The 16,933-nt window shown below is 51.9% G+C and overlaps 1 protein-coding gene across 1 annotated transcript; it reads right to left on the bottom strand.

Annotated features, from left to right (window-relative positions):
• Positions 1-481: 481 nt before the first annotated feature.
• Positions 482-16,241, bottom strand: LOC148756095 (kinesin-like protein KIF7). The gene is made up of 14 exons (XM_088789449.1): positions 16,221-16,241; positions 15,841-16,131; positions 14,347-14,544; positions 13,826-13,951; positions 13,498-13,674; positions 12,366-12,581; positions 11,511-11,717; positions 10,850-11,101; positions 9,325-10,649; positions 7,616-9,109; positions 3,968-4,152; positions 2,496-2,675; positions 1,953-2,054; positions 482-1,089 (listed from the first exon to the last, which is right to left on the bottom strand). The coding sequence occupies exons 1-9, from the start codon at positions 16,239-16,241 to the stop codon at positions 10,497-10,499; spliced, it is 1,641 nt and encodes a 546-aa protein (XP_088645575.1). The 3' UTR covers positions 482-1,089; positions 1,953-2,054; positions 2,496-2,675; positions 3,968-4,152; positions 7,616-9,109; positions 9,325-10,496.
• Between the last annotated feature and the right edge of the window lie 692 nt (positions 16,242-16,933).

Below are 16,933 nucleotides of genomic sequence, written 5' to 3'. Positions count from 1 at the left end.
ACTAGAAATGAGGCTAGAAATGAAACTCTAAACAAAACGAACTTAGAAATGAGCTGGAAATGAAACTCGAAATGAAGCTGGAAACTCGAAATGAAACAAAACTAGGAACGAAAGCGAGATGAGACTAGAAATGAAAGTCGAAATGAAAGCTAGACATGAACCGAAACTAGAAATGAAGCTGGAAATGAAACTCGAAATAAAACTGGAAATAAAGCTGGAAATGATACAAATACAGCTGGAAATAAAGCTGGAAATGAAACTCGAAACGACACGAACTTAGAAACAAAACTAGAAATGAAACTCGAAACCTAGAAATGAAATGAAAGCTAGAAATGAAACTGGAAATGAGCTGGAAATGAAACTCGAAATGAAAGCTAGAAATGAAATGATACTAGAAATGAAAGGACATGTTCTGGCTTTTGTTTACAAATAGGTTACATGTGAAATCATCCAAATTAGAAATGAAAGGATATGTTCTGGCTTTATATTTACAGGTACAGAAAATATTTATTATAAACAATCTAGGTTCAAATCTTCAAGCAAGTGAAAACTTATAAGTTTTTGGGTTTTTTTAAAAGATTTTATTGGGGAAGGGGAACAGGACTTTATTGGGGGACAGTGTGTGAAAACTTATAAGTTTTTGGGCTTTTTAAAAAGATTTTATTGGGGGGGAGGGAAACAGGACTTTATTGGGGGACAGTGTGTACTTCCAGGCCTTTTTTCCAAGTCAAGTTGTTGTCCTTTCAGTCTTAGTTGTGGAGGGCGCAGCTCAACTCCAGGTCCAGTTGCCCGTTGTTAGTTGCAGGGGGCACAGCCCACCATCCCTTGCGGGACTCGAGGAGTTGAACCGGCAACCTTGTGGTTGAGAGCCCACTGGCCCATGTGGGAATCCAACCGGCAGCCTTCACCGTTAGGAGCATGGAGCTCTAACCGCCTGAGCCACCGGGCCGGCCAAAACTTACAAGTTTTTAATTCAACATTTGTCTTCTAAAAATTACGTTTCATAAAGGATTTTATAATGTGTTGAAACATGAATCTTCTTTCTGCAATTCATTCTATGTCCTCGCGGGTTCTGGATAAGACAGCATCCTTGGTAAGAAAGGCCAAGAGAGGGGTGAGAGAAAGAGAGATTTTCAAAATAAGCATCACTTCTGGTCAAGTATTTATTAGCCTCAGTCCTTTGATATTTCATGTAATTAGTCATTGGTTTAACTAGGAACTTCTGAAAGCATGAAAATACACTTGCAAAATTATAATTATAAATTATAAACTGCAAAATTATAAAGTCCCTTTTATAAATGCAATGTCATTTACTACATAAACACTTTTTTTTACAATTTTTCTAAGTTATTTATTTCTTTTGTTTTAGGAACTACAAATCAAAGATACACTAAAACGTTTAAATGACATATGAAAGTTTTCTATTCTGATTTTTACCACAGTTAAAAATCAAATATAAAAGATTTATACCCATCATTTTATGGTATTATTTTAATACTTTTAATCATTGTTATTTGCATGTTCTCCTATCAGCTGAAAGATTTATACAACTGTGTTTCCAACCTTTAGTATCTATACATGAACCTATACTGGGAAATGGAAGAAAATGTGACTTTTTCTACCTCTGAAAACATAATTTTTTCACATTTAAATATTGCACATATAAACTGATTTATTTACCTAATTGCCAAAGTGTTGCAAATATCAAATAAGACACAATGCTTTCAGTTTGGATAACTCAGAAAGTTTTCTCAATTAGTTAATACTTGTAGGAGCTTTGTTAGTTAAAAAAAAAAAGAAAGAAAGAAAATTATTTTTTCCTTTTATAATGACCAAAAAGTAGAAATGTAGAGCCTAATATTTCTGAAATTTACAACATGATGACTGTTGACTAACAATGACTAAAAAACAAACAATCAAAAAATAGTTGTAAGACACAGGCCTCGTCTCACCTTTGTTTTTGAATACGTCTTGGATATTTTATCTGCCCTCTGTCACATCGCACTCCAAGTTCAGCTCCAACAGTAGATAACTGAGCTACGTAAGTCTCCCTCCTACAAAGAAACTCAACATATTCACCACGGAAAATATATGGTCTGTTGTCAAAATCCCATTTCAACAGTAAATTATTCTTTTCCATTTCAACAGAAGATGATGTGCAAGGCTCTGAAATATTAAAAGAAGAAAAGTATGTTGCTACATCTTGGGACTGCCAGGAAGCATTGTGTTGCATGACGACCTTCAAATTTCCAGGCATTAGAGTGTCAAGTAAGTTAGACAGAATTAATATTTAAGTCAGAAAATAGGTTCCGAGTTTACAGAAAACAGCCTGCTGTTTTTCTCTGTAGTTCTTGGTAGATGTCTGACTACACAGCACGCTAACTAACACAAGTGTAGCCCGTTAGGCATTCTATGAGTGTTCTAGCGCAAAGAGCACGGAAAGTGAAAAGTTACGGTTTATCTCATTCACTGGAGCCACAATGAGTCGTACGTACCTACACAATGGTGGTTTGGTCCACACTCCCTGTGAACAGTGGGAAACTCTAGGCCTTGTAGGAAACGCTAATCGAGGCACCTGGATTCTACTGGGGAACCATTTTCAGAGCTGCCTCCTACTGAACTAGTAATGACTCCATTTTTAAGAAGTGGAGGAGATGCACACGTGCCTTTCGATTCTGAAAAATAATTGTTCACATATACAGTCAATTGCTATAATCAGTACCCAGTGCTTTCATAATTGTTATAGAAATACAATGGTATTTTATATAAAAGCATTTATGACAGGTCTCAAATAATTTTTAAATATTGACAGCATTTTAAATATTGACAGCATGAAATGAAATGTATGCATGTCGAGGATGCCCAAAGATGTACACACATTTTAAGAAAGGAAAACTGTATCAAAATTGTAATATGTCCCGATAACAAAAGATGAACACAAGTCACATTGGACTTGTGCAATCACAGGTGCCCCTCAGCGTCCAGACACTTACAGAGAACGACTGCTTGAGCAACGCTGACCAAAGTGTCCACTTGTAGACATGTTTTTGGCTCCCATGCATGTATATGTGTGTGGCTGTCTCTCTACATACCTGTATGTATACACACACACACACACACACACACGATTTACACTAAAGGGCCCACCGTGGCAGGCTGGACCTCCTTCTAATCTTCCCTTCACAGCCACACACATGATCACTGGGGGGGGGGGGGGGGGGACAAAATGCAGGTCTATTTCACTGTTCTCCTGAGGGCGCCATCTGCTGGCAAACTCAGCACAAGATGCCGAGGGGGAAACTGGCCTTCCTCTGTGCGACACAATGGACATCAACACTTCACACATTTCTCCTCCCATCGGATGGGATTTCCTCAAGGTATTGACGGCATGTGCTTTATTTCTGGACCCCAAAGCCTCGCATGTACATAAATACATGACATTCTAACGCAGCGGTCCTTGGCTCCCCATCGTCCCTCTTCTTCCCTTCTCTCCTCTTTCCTATTCCTCTCCTTACTGTACACCCTGGAGGTCAAACTCAAGGTTGAACATGCTGGGAGTGTGCAATAGAAACACGGGACTGGCTGTGTTCACAAGGCGTTTTCTTAATATTCACTTGGGCTGCTGGCAAGAATAAGAACGCCAAAGCTTTCTTCTGCAGGGATTAACATTTCTGCCAGCAGCAAAGAGCTTACAGAAATTAAAACACAGGAGATCACAGATATCAGATATGGATCATCTGTGAAGGAAAGCCGAAGAAAAGAACTCCGCTTCCTTTCTGGGTGAGAGTGACTACAGCCTTTACATGGATTACTGCTCATCCAATTCGTCTTTCTACAGCAAGACCCTGACCCCACCTGGTGCTTTCTTCCTGTGTCTCTAATGACTCTGACAACCTACTGTAACTGTCTCCCCGATGGAAATGGAGAATTTCAGGACCCCCAAGAAAGGCTTGTGGCTGGGACTCACCGAAGTTAAAGAGGTGAAACTGCTCTCCAACAGGTGTCTGAAGCTCAAACCCACATTCGATCCTACGCTCACCTTTTCTGGCAGACGCTCTGCCCAGGACACAATTCCTTGCCCATCTGCTTGTCGGCCGACTCCACGCTCAAGAATGGGTGCCCGGCCCACGATTCCAGCTCCCTTTTCTCTTTCTGAAAGACAAACCACAGGAACCACTGTAGATTTCTACCTCGAGCCTAACGGAGAGACCAAATGCAAAGTCCACATTTGTCTACAAAAAAGAACTTGTTTATTTCCTAACGCTGCCAAGACATCTGATTACCGCTCTCTGACATGGGCCTTTCATCCACACTTGTTTACAATGTAACGAGCAGAGAAGGTGAATGAGCCTCAGGAACTTCAGAAGTCAGGCTTGGCCCGGAAGCTGCTTATCAGAACCTCCCGTGTTTCATAGCACAAGAAAGCATGTGTGGCCATTTACTAGACTATAATGTTAAGCTTAAAAAAAAAAAAAAAAAAAAAGATTTCAAATATCAAAATACCATGGTGACTGTCACCAGAACCCTTGCTTGGGTGATACATCAGATGTTCCCAACTGTTGTCACCTGGCACACATCCTGCGGGAGGGCAGTGACAGCTCTGAGGTTTGCTGACACCTCACTCTCTCTCGTTCGCACGCTTCCAACACACACTGCCACAGGCTACACGTTTGTGGGCCTGGCTAAGTGGAGTTGTGGACGACAGTGTCTGGTTTTAATTAAACTATCATAAAGTAGGCAAGTTGTTTTAAAAGATCTTTCTCCCAAGAGCTACAGACTGAAGATAATACTAATCGTGCAAACACGAGTAACTCAAAAAAAGGGAAGGGTGACATTTTCCTTGAATCTCATACCGTCTCTTCACCACCCATGTGATGAGGCAAAAACAATGGTAATGCAATCAGTTCTGAGAAGGTATCCGCAGAAAACACTTGAAATTATCAAGTTCATCCTTTTAAATATTTACATCTGCTATTGCTAAGAATAAATGTGTCGTAAATGTATACTTTGTTATCTGCTGTTAGCTAACAATAGTATAAATTCGGCCGATTAGGTCCACAAAATAAAATGCTATTCATTTCATCCTATTTTCATGGTTTCTACGTGATATGTGATTATTCAATAGAGTCGTAAGTATGCTAATTCAAGTTTTCTGAAATCACGGCTATGGTTCGTAGATATTACTACAAAAATAGACACATACGCTTTTCAGGAATTCCATATTCAATGGCAACAACTAGAAACCACTGTTTTAATAAAATGTTTTTAAATAGAAGCATGACCTTCAAATCTACTTTTACTAAGGTAACTACTTGACTGTATTACAGAGGGTGGATCAGAGAGAAAAATGACTAAAACTTGTACTATACTCACTAAAACTGTATTATACTCAGTATAAAGTACCACCCCAATACACGTGGACTTCTTAATATATAAAGTAATATACTTGCTATCGCTTGCTACCCAAAATAGAAAATTGTAAATGACAATATTCAAAGTAACTGTAAATAGTTCTGATAGCAACTACCAGCACCCCATCACCAAAATGTATTTCTAATATATAATTTTCTATACACTTAACTGTTTTTTAAAATTGCCTGATTGTTAACCTGTGCAAAACCTTTTTTAGTTGAAATCAACAGCAATTTCAAAATAAAAGCAGATGACCTAGAACAAACCAAGTACTTGTCTAGCTACAAGGGAAATCCAGCAAATTCGTGCATCACCAAACTTTCCTATAGTCTTTTCGCTTCTCTCACTCATATTCTGGGCAGTTAAGAAAGTCAACTTGTGTACATGACGTTGTCATGCAGGAGACCCTGCTCGCTGCGCCATTTGTCATGCAGGGCGTCCGGCGGGGAAGCCTGCGGGGTCTCTGCTCCCGCTCCCCACATAAGAACTCAGGACATGGTGAGGCCGAAAAGGACACCCACGGAGCCATAGGTAGGGGAGTCACCACTATATTCTCGCTGGCGGCTGGGTTGGAGACACAGGGAGCAGGGGCCGTCTGCAACCTGCCGTCCACTTCTCTGTCAACCAACCAACCCCACTTGCTAACTGCAATCCGCCCTTGCTAGCTCAGCCATCATCTTGCCAGCCCCCATCTGCTGCCAGCGCAGCCACGGCAGTTATATTAGTGGCCAGTGGCTCACTGGTTACAGCTGACGGCCATTTACTACCTGAGCCAGCAGCTTTCCACGTGAGGCTGAGAGCCTGGAAACTGCACTCCGGGCTCTGTCCCCACCCTCCACCCCTACAGGGTCTCACCTCACAATCTACGCGACAAGGTAAATGCAATATCCTGGACACAGCCAGTCTCTGGGCACAGCCAAACTTCCTGGACACACTCAGGGTTTCTCACATACTCTCGACGGTGGCTGGTTGGGACACAAAAGCAAACATCCGCCAGTTCCACTACATGGCGGTACGTTCCCAAACAAACAGTCACGCAGGCCATTACATTAGGGATGGAGCCCGTTCCCCACGGTCCACAGTCATTCGCCAGGGCCGTGCGTTAGCCTCACAATGTGCCCTCTCCGCAGGGCGAGGCTCCAGTCCTCCCCGACCTGGGGATGAGGGACGACGCTGACCTCACCTGCATCTCCCGCCGAGGACTCAGCGAGCGTTGTCTCCGGGGACTCCAAGTCCCGCACCTGAGCTGCCTCCGCGAGCACGTCCCAGCCCCACGGCCACAACCGCAGTGACCTTTGCTTCTCCCGCTGGTGCTGGTGGGGAACCGTCCACGCCTCCCACCCCTGCACGGGGTCCGCTCTCTGGCAGCTGCTGCTCCTGGCCTTCCTGAGACTGTGTGTTCATACGTGTAAACTGCTCCATCACCTTTCAGCGAGTTTCGGCCGACACCACACCCTGCTCGCTGCGCCATTTCTCATGCGGGGTCTCTGCTCCCGCTCCCCACATGAGAACGCAGGACATGGTGAGGCCAAAAGGGACACCCACGGAGCCACAGAGAGGGGAGTCACCACTATGGTCTCGCTGGCGGCATCTGCCTCTGCATCCGCCCTGCAGGCCCAGCCGCCATCTTCTTGCTCAGCCCGTTTTCTGCTACAGCGCAGCCACCGCTGTCATCTTACTGGCCGGTGGCTCACTGGCCACAGCTGACGGCCGTTTACTACCTGAGGCAGCAGCTTTCTATGTGAGGCCGAGAGCCTGGAAACTGCTTTTTGGGGCTCTGTCCCCACAGCCTCTGACTCTCCTCAAACGCGCCTTTGTCTCCCCCACCCTGAGTCTCTCTCTGAGTCTCTCCCCCCTCAGTAGACTCGCAGTTTCTCCCCCAAGTGTGTCACCTGAGGACATGGGACTCTCTCCCCTCTGACCCTCCACCCACCCTCTGCCCACTCTGCGCCTCTCCTGTTTCACTCTCCCCCCGTCTCTGCAGCTGAGTCTCCCCCCGAGTCTCTCCCTCTCCCCCCGACCCTTGAGGGTCTCCCCTGGGTCTGTCTGAACCTGCCCCGTGTCTCCCGCCCAGGATTTCTGAGCCGCTCGCGAGTCTCTAGCCCCGGTCTCTATACAGCGGTCCCTCGGTTTTCGAACATGATCCACGAGCTCTGAGACGTTGGCAAACAGCCGACAGCTCGGCCTCGGGAGCAACACGCACCGTGAAACACGGTCACTTCTGAGTCACGGTTGAAGCCGAAGCACTTCCTTCCGGGTTTACGGCGTCGCAAACCAACATGTTCGTCATGGAGACGCGGGAAACCGAGGTACTACAGTCTCTGCCCCCCTCCTGAGTTTCTCACTCTCTCCACTCAGTCTCTTCCTCGCTCGTCTCCCCCCAAATCTTCCAGTCTCTCCCTCAGTGTCTTCCCCGCCTCTCCCAGGTGCTACGTGGAGTGTCACCCCCAAATATACGAGGCCCTCCCGAGTCTCTCTCCCCTCAGCCTCCCCCACAGGAGTCTCTATATGAGTCTGTTCCCCCTCCGTTTCCTCCCGGTCTCTCCCTCGAGTATTTCACCCCAACTCTCCACCCGTTATCTCCCCACTCGGTCCCGGCGCTGAGTCTGCGTCTCTGCCGGGGGCTGTGGCCCTCCCTCCCCTCCGGCTCTGTCTCCCCCGCATGACTCTCCCTCCATCAGCCGCCCGCCCGCATCTCTGCCTCCCACCTCCCGCCGTCTCTCCGCTGTGAGTCTGTCTCTGCCCCTCAGTGTCTCTCCCGAGTCTTCCCTTGAGTCTCTACTACTGAGTCTCTAGCCCCCCCCAGTCTCTCTCCCCGTTACACCCCATCTCTCCTGCCTGAGTTTCTCCTCCCCGGAAACAACAGTCCCAGGAAATGTTGGCATTTCTTCTCCTCTCAGTTGTGCAAGGACCGTAAGGACAGGTAAGTTGAGGGGGGTCCAGAACCAGAAAGGGGTGGCAGACGATGGGACACCAGATGACAGGACGACAGGGGCGACAAAAGATGGGAGTCAGACGACTGGAGGGACAGAAAGAAGGGGTGGAAGCCTCCATCCTAACACGCTTCTCCTGAGGAACCTCTGCAACTGATACACCTGTGTGATCGGCCTGCAGGCCTATGGGACACCTGACAGTGAGCCGTGCACGTGTAGTATTGAAACGCCAGTGATTACTCTATAAATGTAAGATCTATATAATCAATGTAATATAATATATGCAATAAATGTAATATAAGCAATAAATGTATATAAACATAACATAATAAATATATATGATAAGTGAGACATTATTCATGCCTGTGTGACAAGTGATAAGTGAAATATATGACGCCCATGTAATAAGTGAAACACAGCACGGCCTTAAGTGCAATAAGTGACATACATTACGAGTGTCTGGAAAGTGAAATTCAACACACCTGTGTGATAAGTGAACTGTGTCACAGGTGAAACGTGTCACGCCTGCCAGAGGCGAGGGGGTTCTGCCCCGGGGCCACAGAGAGGAGTCAGCATCACTTGGGCACGTGGGGCACAGGTTCTGACCAGGAGTGACACGGTCTGACAGAAGTTCCCCAGAGTCCACGGTGGCGACCTGGCCGCGGCACTCAGCACTTGCAGCCACCACGGCCGGCCGAAGCCTCCCACGTCCTGCTCTCAGTCCCCACAGATGGAAGAAATGACTCAGCTGCTGACCGTGATCTCTGCAGACAGACGACAAGATGCCAAGTCCCCATCTCACTGCTTTCCATCAACCAGGCGGGCACGACACCCCCACCCTTGTGCAGACACAGCACCCACATCTGTACGGCGTCACAGCTGTGAAACCGTCCAGCCATTTGTACACACAGCCACGCTCCCGACAAGGCTGTGTGCCCCTCTCACAAACAACAAAGGCACACGTCCCCACGCCACTCACGTTCAGTCTTTATTAGCCGCAGTTTGCATCCAAGGAAATACAGTTGACCAAGCGCATCCATCACCACTTTGTTCGTGTGCGCAGGCCGACAGCACTGTCACTTGGGGTGGAAGATTCTGCAAAGCCGTCTGGGGACAGAGCTCCGCGGGAGGCAAGGCCACCTGCACACCGGCCGGGACACACACAGGCCGGAGGAGCCAGGCGTCCAGGAGCATCAGGGCAGCACTCGGGCCCCTCCCACCAGCCCGCGGCCCCCAGGGCCCATCCCACACCCACCTCCTGTGAACGGCAAGCAGCGCTGAGCAGCGATGGCAGAGCTGCAGGAATCGAAGCCGGGAACAAGGCTGAAGCGTGTGGGAAGCAGAGGAGAGCGCACGTCTGCCCCTCTGCCGCCCCGGGTCGCACCCCCAGCCCCGCAGGGGTCTGTGACCTCGGAGAGCTGCTCCGTCCCATCCTAGGGAGTGAGGGACCGCGACACAGGGCACCGCCCACTAGGAGTGGGCCGCCCGGTTGATGGGCGATTTTTCCGCGAAGAAGCTTTTCAGCAGCAGCGTCTGGCTGACGCCGACCACACTTTAACTGTCTTTTAAAGAAGAAAAATTAAAAACCAGTTAGCTAAGGGTTTAGCACAGAGAAGACTCAGAGGTTTGTACGAGTGAGGAAAATTCTCCAAGTATGAAAGTGCAACAGCGCGCCCCCTTCCCCGGGGGACGACAGAGTGTTCCTCTCAGGTGAGTGACTCCCTGTAGTTTCCGCTGAGCCGGGCCTGGCAAGCAGGACGAGCTGCTGCTTAAGAAGGCTCGGGCTGCCTTGTTGGGGACACCTCGGGGCAGTGCTGACCCTGTTCCGTCTCTTTAGGCTCCCCCCCACCTTCTGGCTGTGCCGTGCGGGGCTGCCTGTCCGCCAGTGGTCTCCAGGCTCTGACCCAGTCCCCACTGCTGTTCCACGGGAAGACGCCCTCCTCTCAGGCCAGAGGTGATTTGTGGAAGGTCCCGGAGACTTTTACCTTCGATCCTGTGGGGGACTCCCCGGAGTTAGCGCAGGGCTTCGAGGCAGTTGAATTTTGGGAGTCAGGGACTGGCCGAGTATGGGACAGACGGTTTTTCCTGCAGTCAGTAACGTGCCCTTCCCAAACTCCACATTAGCACGTGTGCATTTGAACAGAAACCCCCTCAAAATCCTACAGCTTTTTGAAACTGGTGACACAAGTGGGCCCACAGTGTCCTACTCACCTGTTGGAACTGGAGTCTGGAGAGTGTTCGAGTCAGCCGTTTCCCTTTTCCCGTGTCCCTAGATGTTCTGCATGACGGAGGGATGGCTGCTGCCTGGCAAAGAACAGGACTGAGCCTGTGACCTGCACTGGTTAGAAAGGTTTCCATGTGGCACTGTAGGAGACGGGGCCTTCGGTAATCCTCTTCCCTCACAGACCGTGACAGGAATCATGCAAAACAGCATAAGCCCCACCGGGCTGAGACAACAAACAAGAGCGTACAGACAAACGACCCGTCTCACGTATGAGACGTACTTTGCCTTTCACCGGCAGCTCGGTGTTGACCTTCAGGGTGGAACTGTGCGGCACGTTCCTGCAGGAGCGCCTTCCTGTGTAACCCTCTGCAGTTTGCGCGTCTTTCCTCCTGCATGCTAAGCCTTCCTCCTGCCTTTTTCTAGATGCGGGCGTGGATGTGTTTCCCCCAGCGGCAGAGGAGTCTCCTTTCAGGCGAACACTCTCCAGGAGACGTGCCATTAGCAGGACATACACACGGAAGAAGCTGATTACCTAGTGAGGATGGAACCGGCCGGGGCCTCCTCACTGCACACACTCCTGGGCCTGTCCCGAGCCAGGGCTTCCCCTCCGCACCACTGACACTTTGGGCCACGCAGCATCTCTGGCCTCTATCCCGGCTGTGGCAACAACCAGAAATGGCTACGTGTCCCCTGGACTAGCAAAATCATCCCCTGTTGAGAACCACCAATCTAGGCAAGGGCTACCTACCCCGAAATGGTCTGTTTCACTAAGTAACACAGGCTTTGAAGAGGCGAGTGCGAGGCAGCCCTGCAGACTGGAGTTGGTCCTGATTCCAACTCCCATCTGGGAGGACACAGGACATGCTCTGGAGCTGCCCTCGGGCCCCTCCCCCGACATACTGCAGGAGGAAGACGCACGGGCTTGTGGGCCCGTGACCCACCTTGTCGAAATACTTGCAGAGGAGGGCTCTGGTCTCCGAGGACGAGAGGTAGCTGAGCTTGGCCATGAGGTTCATCTCGCACTGGGACAGCAAGGAGGCCGAGGCCTGCAGCACCCGCTGGCGGCACGTGATGGCCTCGTTCTTGTACTCGATGGCCGCGTCCAGGGCCTCGATGGCCTCGTCCAGCTGGAACAGCGTCCGCTCCTCCTGTGCGGACATGGGCATGCGTGGACGAGGGCGCCGGCTCCTTGCACCGCCGGGCACCCCCTCCCTCAACGACTAGGTCCTCGGCACACACACAGCCACAACTGAGCACTAAGTGTCCCCTCGTCCTGAGCACACAGCAGCACGTCCAGAGAGGTGCCCCTGCCCACTACGGCAGGAGCAGGGACGCTTCCATCACAGGTGGGGCGGCTGGGGCTCTGCTCAGAGGCTGCTTTCTGAAGCGCGGGGCATCTGAGTGACCTGCACCCAAGGGAAGGCCTGGCGAGGCGGCCCCCGAGCCACCAGAGACTCTGCTGGGTGAGGCACGTAACGGGCTTTCTGCGCTGCTCACGGGAGGCACACGGGTGTGGCCCCGACACTCGTTCCGCACGGGGAGCCGACTCATGTTGGCCAGCGGTCAATGCAGCGCAGGACGCACAGCGAGTCCAGGTTCCAGTTGGAAGGGAACCGAGAGGCCGCCAGGCCCTGCCTGTGTGTCCCAGACAAGGGAGCTAGAGGGGGGGCCAGTCCAGTCCTTTGTGGGCTGACAGACAGGAGGGACTCGTGTCCCAAAGCAGCACGACCAGAGCAAGAGGACGCCAGCAGACGGACAGCGGGCGGCCGGGCGGGCGGGCCAGCACCCGGGCGTACCTCGGGCGACAGCAGGCCGCCCTGCCGCAGCTTGCCGTCGATGTCCAGGCGCTGCTTCAGCAGCGAGTCCTTCTCCTGGCGCAGGGTGTCGATCTCCCCACGGAGCTGGCGCTGGCTCTGAGCACTGCCCGGCCGCAGCTGCCCGCTCTTCTCGGACAGCTCCTGCTCCAGCTGCTCCAGCCGGCTGGACACTCGCACGATGTCCTCGTTGAGGGCCTGGGGGCGGCACCAGGGGCTCAGGGGAGGGGCGGGCCCCATCACAGGGCAACAGCCCACCCGTGGGTGCTAAGGAGACCAGAGGCCCTTCCCACAAGAATCCTCTAATCCGGAGCCTGCTCGACAGGGAGGCCTGGCCCAGGAGTGGAAGCCCCCAGAGACGGCCGGGAGGGAAGGTACAGACAGACGACACAGCGCTCCTGACAAGGGCCAGAGTAGAGCGGGGCGGTGGTAGCCTGTCACTGAGACGACGGCTGGAATTTGTGATGAGAATTACAGGAAATTAGTGGCCAAACCCAAAAGGCCCTTCCTGGAGCCTAAGATGGCGGAAGTGAAGGCTCTAACGGCCAGGGGACATTTGGCGACTGCAGCAGCGCCCTGAACTCTCCTGCACGTCAGCATGCTCCATCCACGACAGCAGAGGTGGGTCTGGAACCCTGTGGGGATCCGGCCCAAGCACCCGAGTTTCACAGGCCCCCCCCCTCGAATCCTCAGAGCAACATTATGACCCCATTTGACAGCAGGAGACTGGATCAGTAGCGCCCTACTCGCGAGGGAGTGGTGAAGCCCACAAGACCTGGGGGGGGGGGGCAGCTCTGCCGCCTCCAGTGCCCGGAAGGCTGTCTTCGCCCATCGCACCTGCCATTCCTTGTCCTGCCTGCACAGGCTCAGAGCAGAAGCTCCTGAGGTGAACAGAACTGTGGGATGGACACTCGGAGTTTCTACCCACACCTCAGCACCTGCATCGTAAACACCCTAAAGCACTGAGTACCTGAGGGATCCCTACGCTGTCGCCCAGCAGGAGAGCTTTACCTGGCTGGACCTCACCTGGCTGGACCTCGCCTGGCTGGACCTCACCTGGCTGGACCTCACCTGCTGGACCTCACCTGGCTGGACCTCACCTGCTGGACCTCACCTGGCTGGACTGCAGGCGCTTGCTCTCCAGCCCCGTCTTCTCCTGCATCAGCGCCTCCTTCTTGGCCAGGATGGCCTCGCGCTTGCGCAGCTCCTCCCCCAGCTCCTCCAGCGCCCGCCGCTGATGCAGGACCTTCTCCATCTCCTGGTCCAGCCACTTCTTCTGCTCCTCGATCTTCTGAGGGAAGGAAGGAGAGGCGGGGAGGCGCCTCAGCAGCCGGCTGGGGTCAGCTGGGGAGACTGGTGAGCCCAGCAGCTGCCCGGCCAATGGCCAGGGCTGCCCGGCCAGGCTGTGGGTGCAGCTGGCAGTGCAGCCGGCCCAGGCCCACCTGCTGCTGCTCCAGGCTAACCACAGAGCCGCTGCTGCCGCTGCGCCGCTTCCTCTGGAAAGCTGCGATCTCCGCGGTCTTAATCTTTAGGATCTTCTGCTGCTGTTCATGCTTCAGCTCCAGCTCCTGAGGATGAAAGGTGAGGGGGCGGGGTCAGGTGAGGGGGCGGGGCCAGAGGCAAGGGGCGGGGCAGAGGCAAGGGGCGGGGCCAGAGGCTGGGGGCGGCTGTGTGTGCCAGGGACCCACAGGAGCCAGCCTGTAATCCCCAGGCCCAGCGCAGTGCCTGCCTGCCCCCTCCCAAGACAGCTCTGCGCAGCGTCCCCAGCCCTGCCGCCCGCCTGAGTCTGCCCAGCAAATGGTAGCAAACGTTGATCCAGCTCCTACGAGGTGACATGCTTGGCACTGAACTCTCACCCTGCCTGGCCCTGACTTTCCTATAACTCTCCTCATTTGCAAGTGAGAAAAACTCAGAGGCCAAGTGACAGTGGCTGTGAGTGGTGGGACCAGGACAGGACACAGACCTTGACGCGGTGCTGCCGCTTGTTCACCTCCGTCTCCAGGCGCCGCTTCTGCTCCGTCTCTTCGCGAAGCCGCCTCTGCAGCTGCCCTTGCTGCTGTCGCATGAGCTGCACGCTTCTCTCGAGCTCCTGCAGCCGCTTCTCACTCTGGGCCGACAGCGACACCAGCCGCTCCGTCGCCTGTTTCTTCTCCTTCAGCACCTGGGCGAACACAGCCTCTGCTGGGCGGTGCGCAGGGCGCTGCCGGTCCGGCCCAGTGCTGGGCGCTCAAGGGCAGGCGGACCCAGGAACGACGAGTGGATAGACGGGGAGACAGAAGGGAAAGCAGGAGGGGAGATGATGGACGGATAAAAACGTCAGGACTGGGGCAGCCGCATGGCTCAGTTGGTTAGAAAGGGAGCTCTTAACAACAAGGTTGTCAGTTCAATTCCTACATAGGATGGTGGGCTGCGCCCCCTGCAACTAAACATTGAAAATGGCGACTAGACATAGAGCTTAGCTGCGCCCTCCCAATTGGACTGAAGGACAACCACTTGGAGCTGATGGGCCCTGGAGAAACACACTGTTTGGTCCCCAATATACCCCAATAAAAAAATAAAATAAAAAATAAAAAGTTCATTAAAAAAAAAAAAAATATATATATATATATATATATATATATATATATATATATATATATATATATCAAGACTACTAATGGGAGGTACGCTGACACTACACACCAGGCACATACCAAGTGCTCTGGGGATGATGTTAAATGATCCTAACAAGCCTATCAAAAAGCAGGATTATTATCCCCACTTAACAGATTAGGAAACTGAAGCACAGAGAGGTTAGGAAACTTGACCAAGGACACACAGCTAATAAATGGCAGAGCTACGTTTCAAACCCACGCAGTCAAGCCCCAGAGCCCATGTTCCTGACCACGTTAGTGTATTCTCTCCTGGACGCCTGAACTGAGAAAAGGAATGAAAGATGGACGGACAGATGGAAGGATGGGTAGACAGAAAGATGGATGGGATCATGTAAAGGTAAAAAACAGGATGGACCGACAATTCATGGATCAATAAAAGGGAATAGAAAGGTGAAAGGAGAGATGGATAAATGGACACTTGGTCACATCAACTGATGAAGGGATAAACAGGTGGATTACATGGCCTGATGGGGAGACAGACAGAGGGAAGATGGATGGACAGGTAAGTGCACGGGGAGCTGAACGGAGGGAGGGCTGCACGAGGAAGGGCTGACTGGCCTCCTTGCTCTCCCAGATGGTTGTCAGGCAGGACCCACCTCCCTGCCAATGCTGTGTTTAAAGCTGGGCTGACCCCTGGTACTGCCAGCTTTGATACAACTCCAGCCTCACCCTGGAAGGTCAGGAGGGCATCAGCGCCACCAGCCACCTGGGCACGAGCGCCTTGGCACTCACAGGTTACATTGTGAGCTTGGGCCCCAGAGCCCGCCTGACTTGCAGCTGCCACCCCCGGTCCTGACGCTGACCTGCACCTGGCTCTGGGTGGCAGCGACCCTCCTGCGGAACTCCTGGAGCTGGGACCACTCGCCAGCATCCTGGGGCTCCTTGCCCTCCAGCTCCCGCAGCTGCCGCTGGCCGTCACTCAGCTCGGCCCGCACCCGCTCGGCCTCCTGCTCCAGCTCCCGGATGCGCTGGCTGTGCTGACGGTTCAGGGCCTGGGCCGCCTTCCCTGCAGGAACGGGGGCCGCGTCAGCACAGGCAGCCCCTCTCCTCCATGAGGACCACCTGTTCAATCCCCTGGGAGGTTTTCCAAACGTCTGTCAGCCACGCACACCTACATGGGTTGTGCCAAGACTTGTACCACCAACACCAAGACTGACTTCTATTTTTCCTGCAAGAGACTCACTTTGAAATTAGCCTCATCCATAGCAGTGACCCAGGGAAATCACAGGTGAACTAGTTTTATTTTCACCTAATACATGCTAAAATACATATACAATGGGCCTGCATGTAAATAAGCCTCTGGAACTAACTTCCATTTGCAGGAAGTACGGAGGGGAGACCCAACAAGCAAACACTGTAGGGAACCATTTTGGAGCCTGAATCAAGCAAACCGGCTGTGCACAGACACTGCTGGGTGACTGAGGAAGAGTGCTTATGCTTTCAGTTACATGTGCTAATGGCATTTTTATTTACGTTTTTAAAAAGTCCACGAAGATGAAAGGCATCGTGATGAAATGACACGATGTTTGGGATTTGCGTCAAAATATTTTGGGGGATGACGTCAGCATCATGGCTGAGTGATAAGACTCCAGTGTTTCTCCCTCCCTTAAATTTACAAGTGGGACAACTCTAACTCAACAAAGGACCCCCTGCCCAGCACACAAACACCCCTGCAACATTCAGGTTCTAGCACATCAGAAAGTGGGGTAATGGAATGAGTAGCAGGGGCCAGGACGGCGGCCGCAGCGCAGTCTGGCGCCCACTGCAGCTCTGGTCAGCGCGAGAAGTTAGGCTGCAGCCCTCACACTACAGCCTGGGATGCAAGAAGGGCAGCAGCAGTGCCCCACTTCCCCCTCGCAGCAGAAAGGAACAAAGTCCATACCACCCAAACAATCT

The sequence above is a fragment of the Rhinolophus sinicus genome, chromosome 13, assembly GCF_057876585.1.
Source record: "Rhinolophus sinicus isolate RSI-liver-muscle chromosome 13, RSI-T2T, whole genome shotgun sequence".
NCBI lineage: Eukaryota > Metazoa > Chordata > Mammalia > Chiroptera > Rhinolophidae > Rhinolophus > Rhinolophus sinicus.
The sequence above is the reverse complement of the archived record's forward strand: the minus strand, read 5'-3'. Positions and strand labels throughout refer to the sequence as shown.

Coding starts and splice junctions, on each gene's coding strand:
- LOC148756095 (XM_088789449.1), bottom strand. CDS start 16,241: ATGGATGAGGCTAATTTCAAA. Junction 16,132..16,220: donor TGGATGAGGCTAATTTCAAA/GTGAGTCTCTTG, acceptor CGTGGCTGACAG/ACGTTTGGAAAACCTCCCAG. Junction 11,718..12,365: donor GCGGCCTGCTGTCGCCCGAG/GTACGCCCGGGT, acceptor ATGTCCGCACAG/GAGGAGCGGACGCTGTTCCA.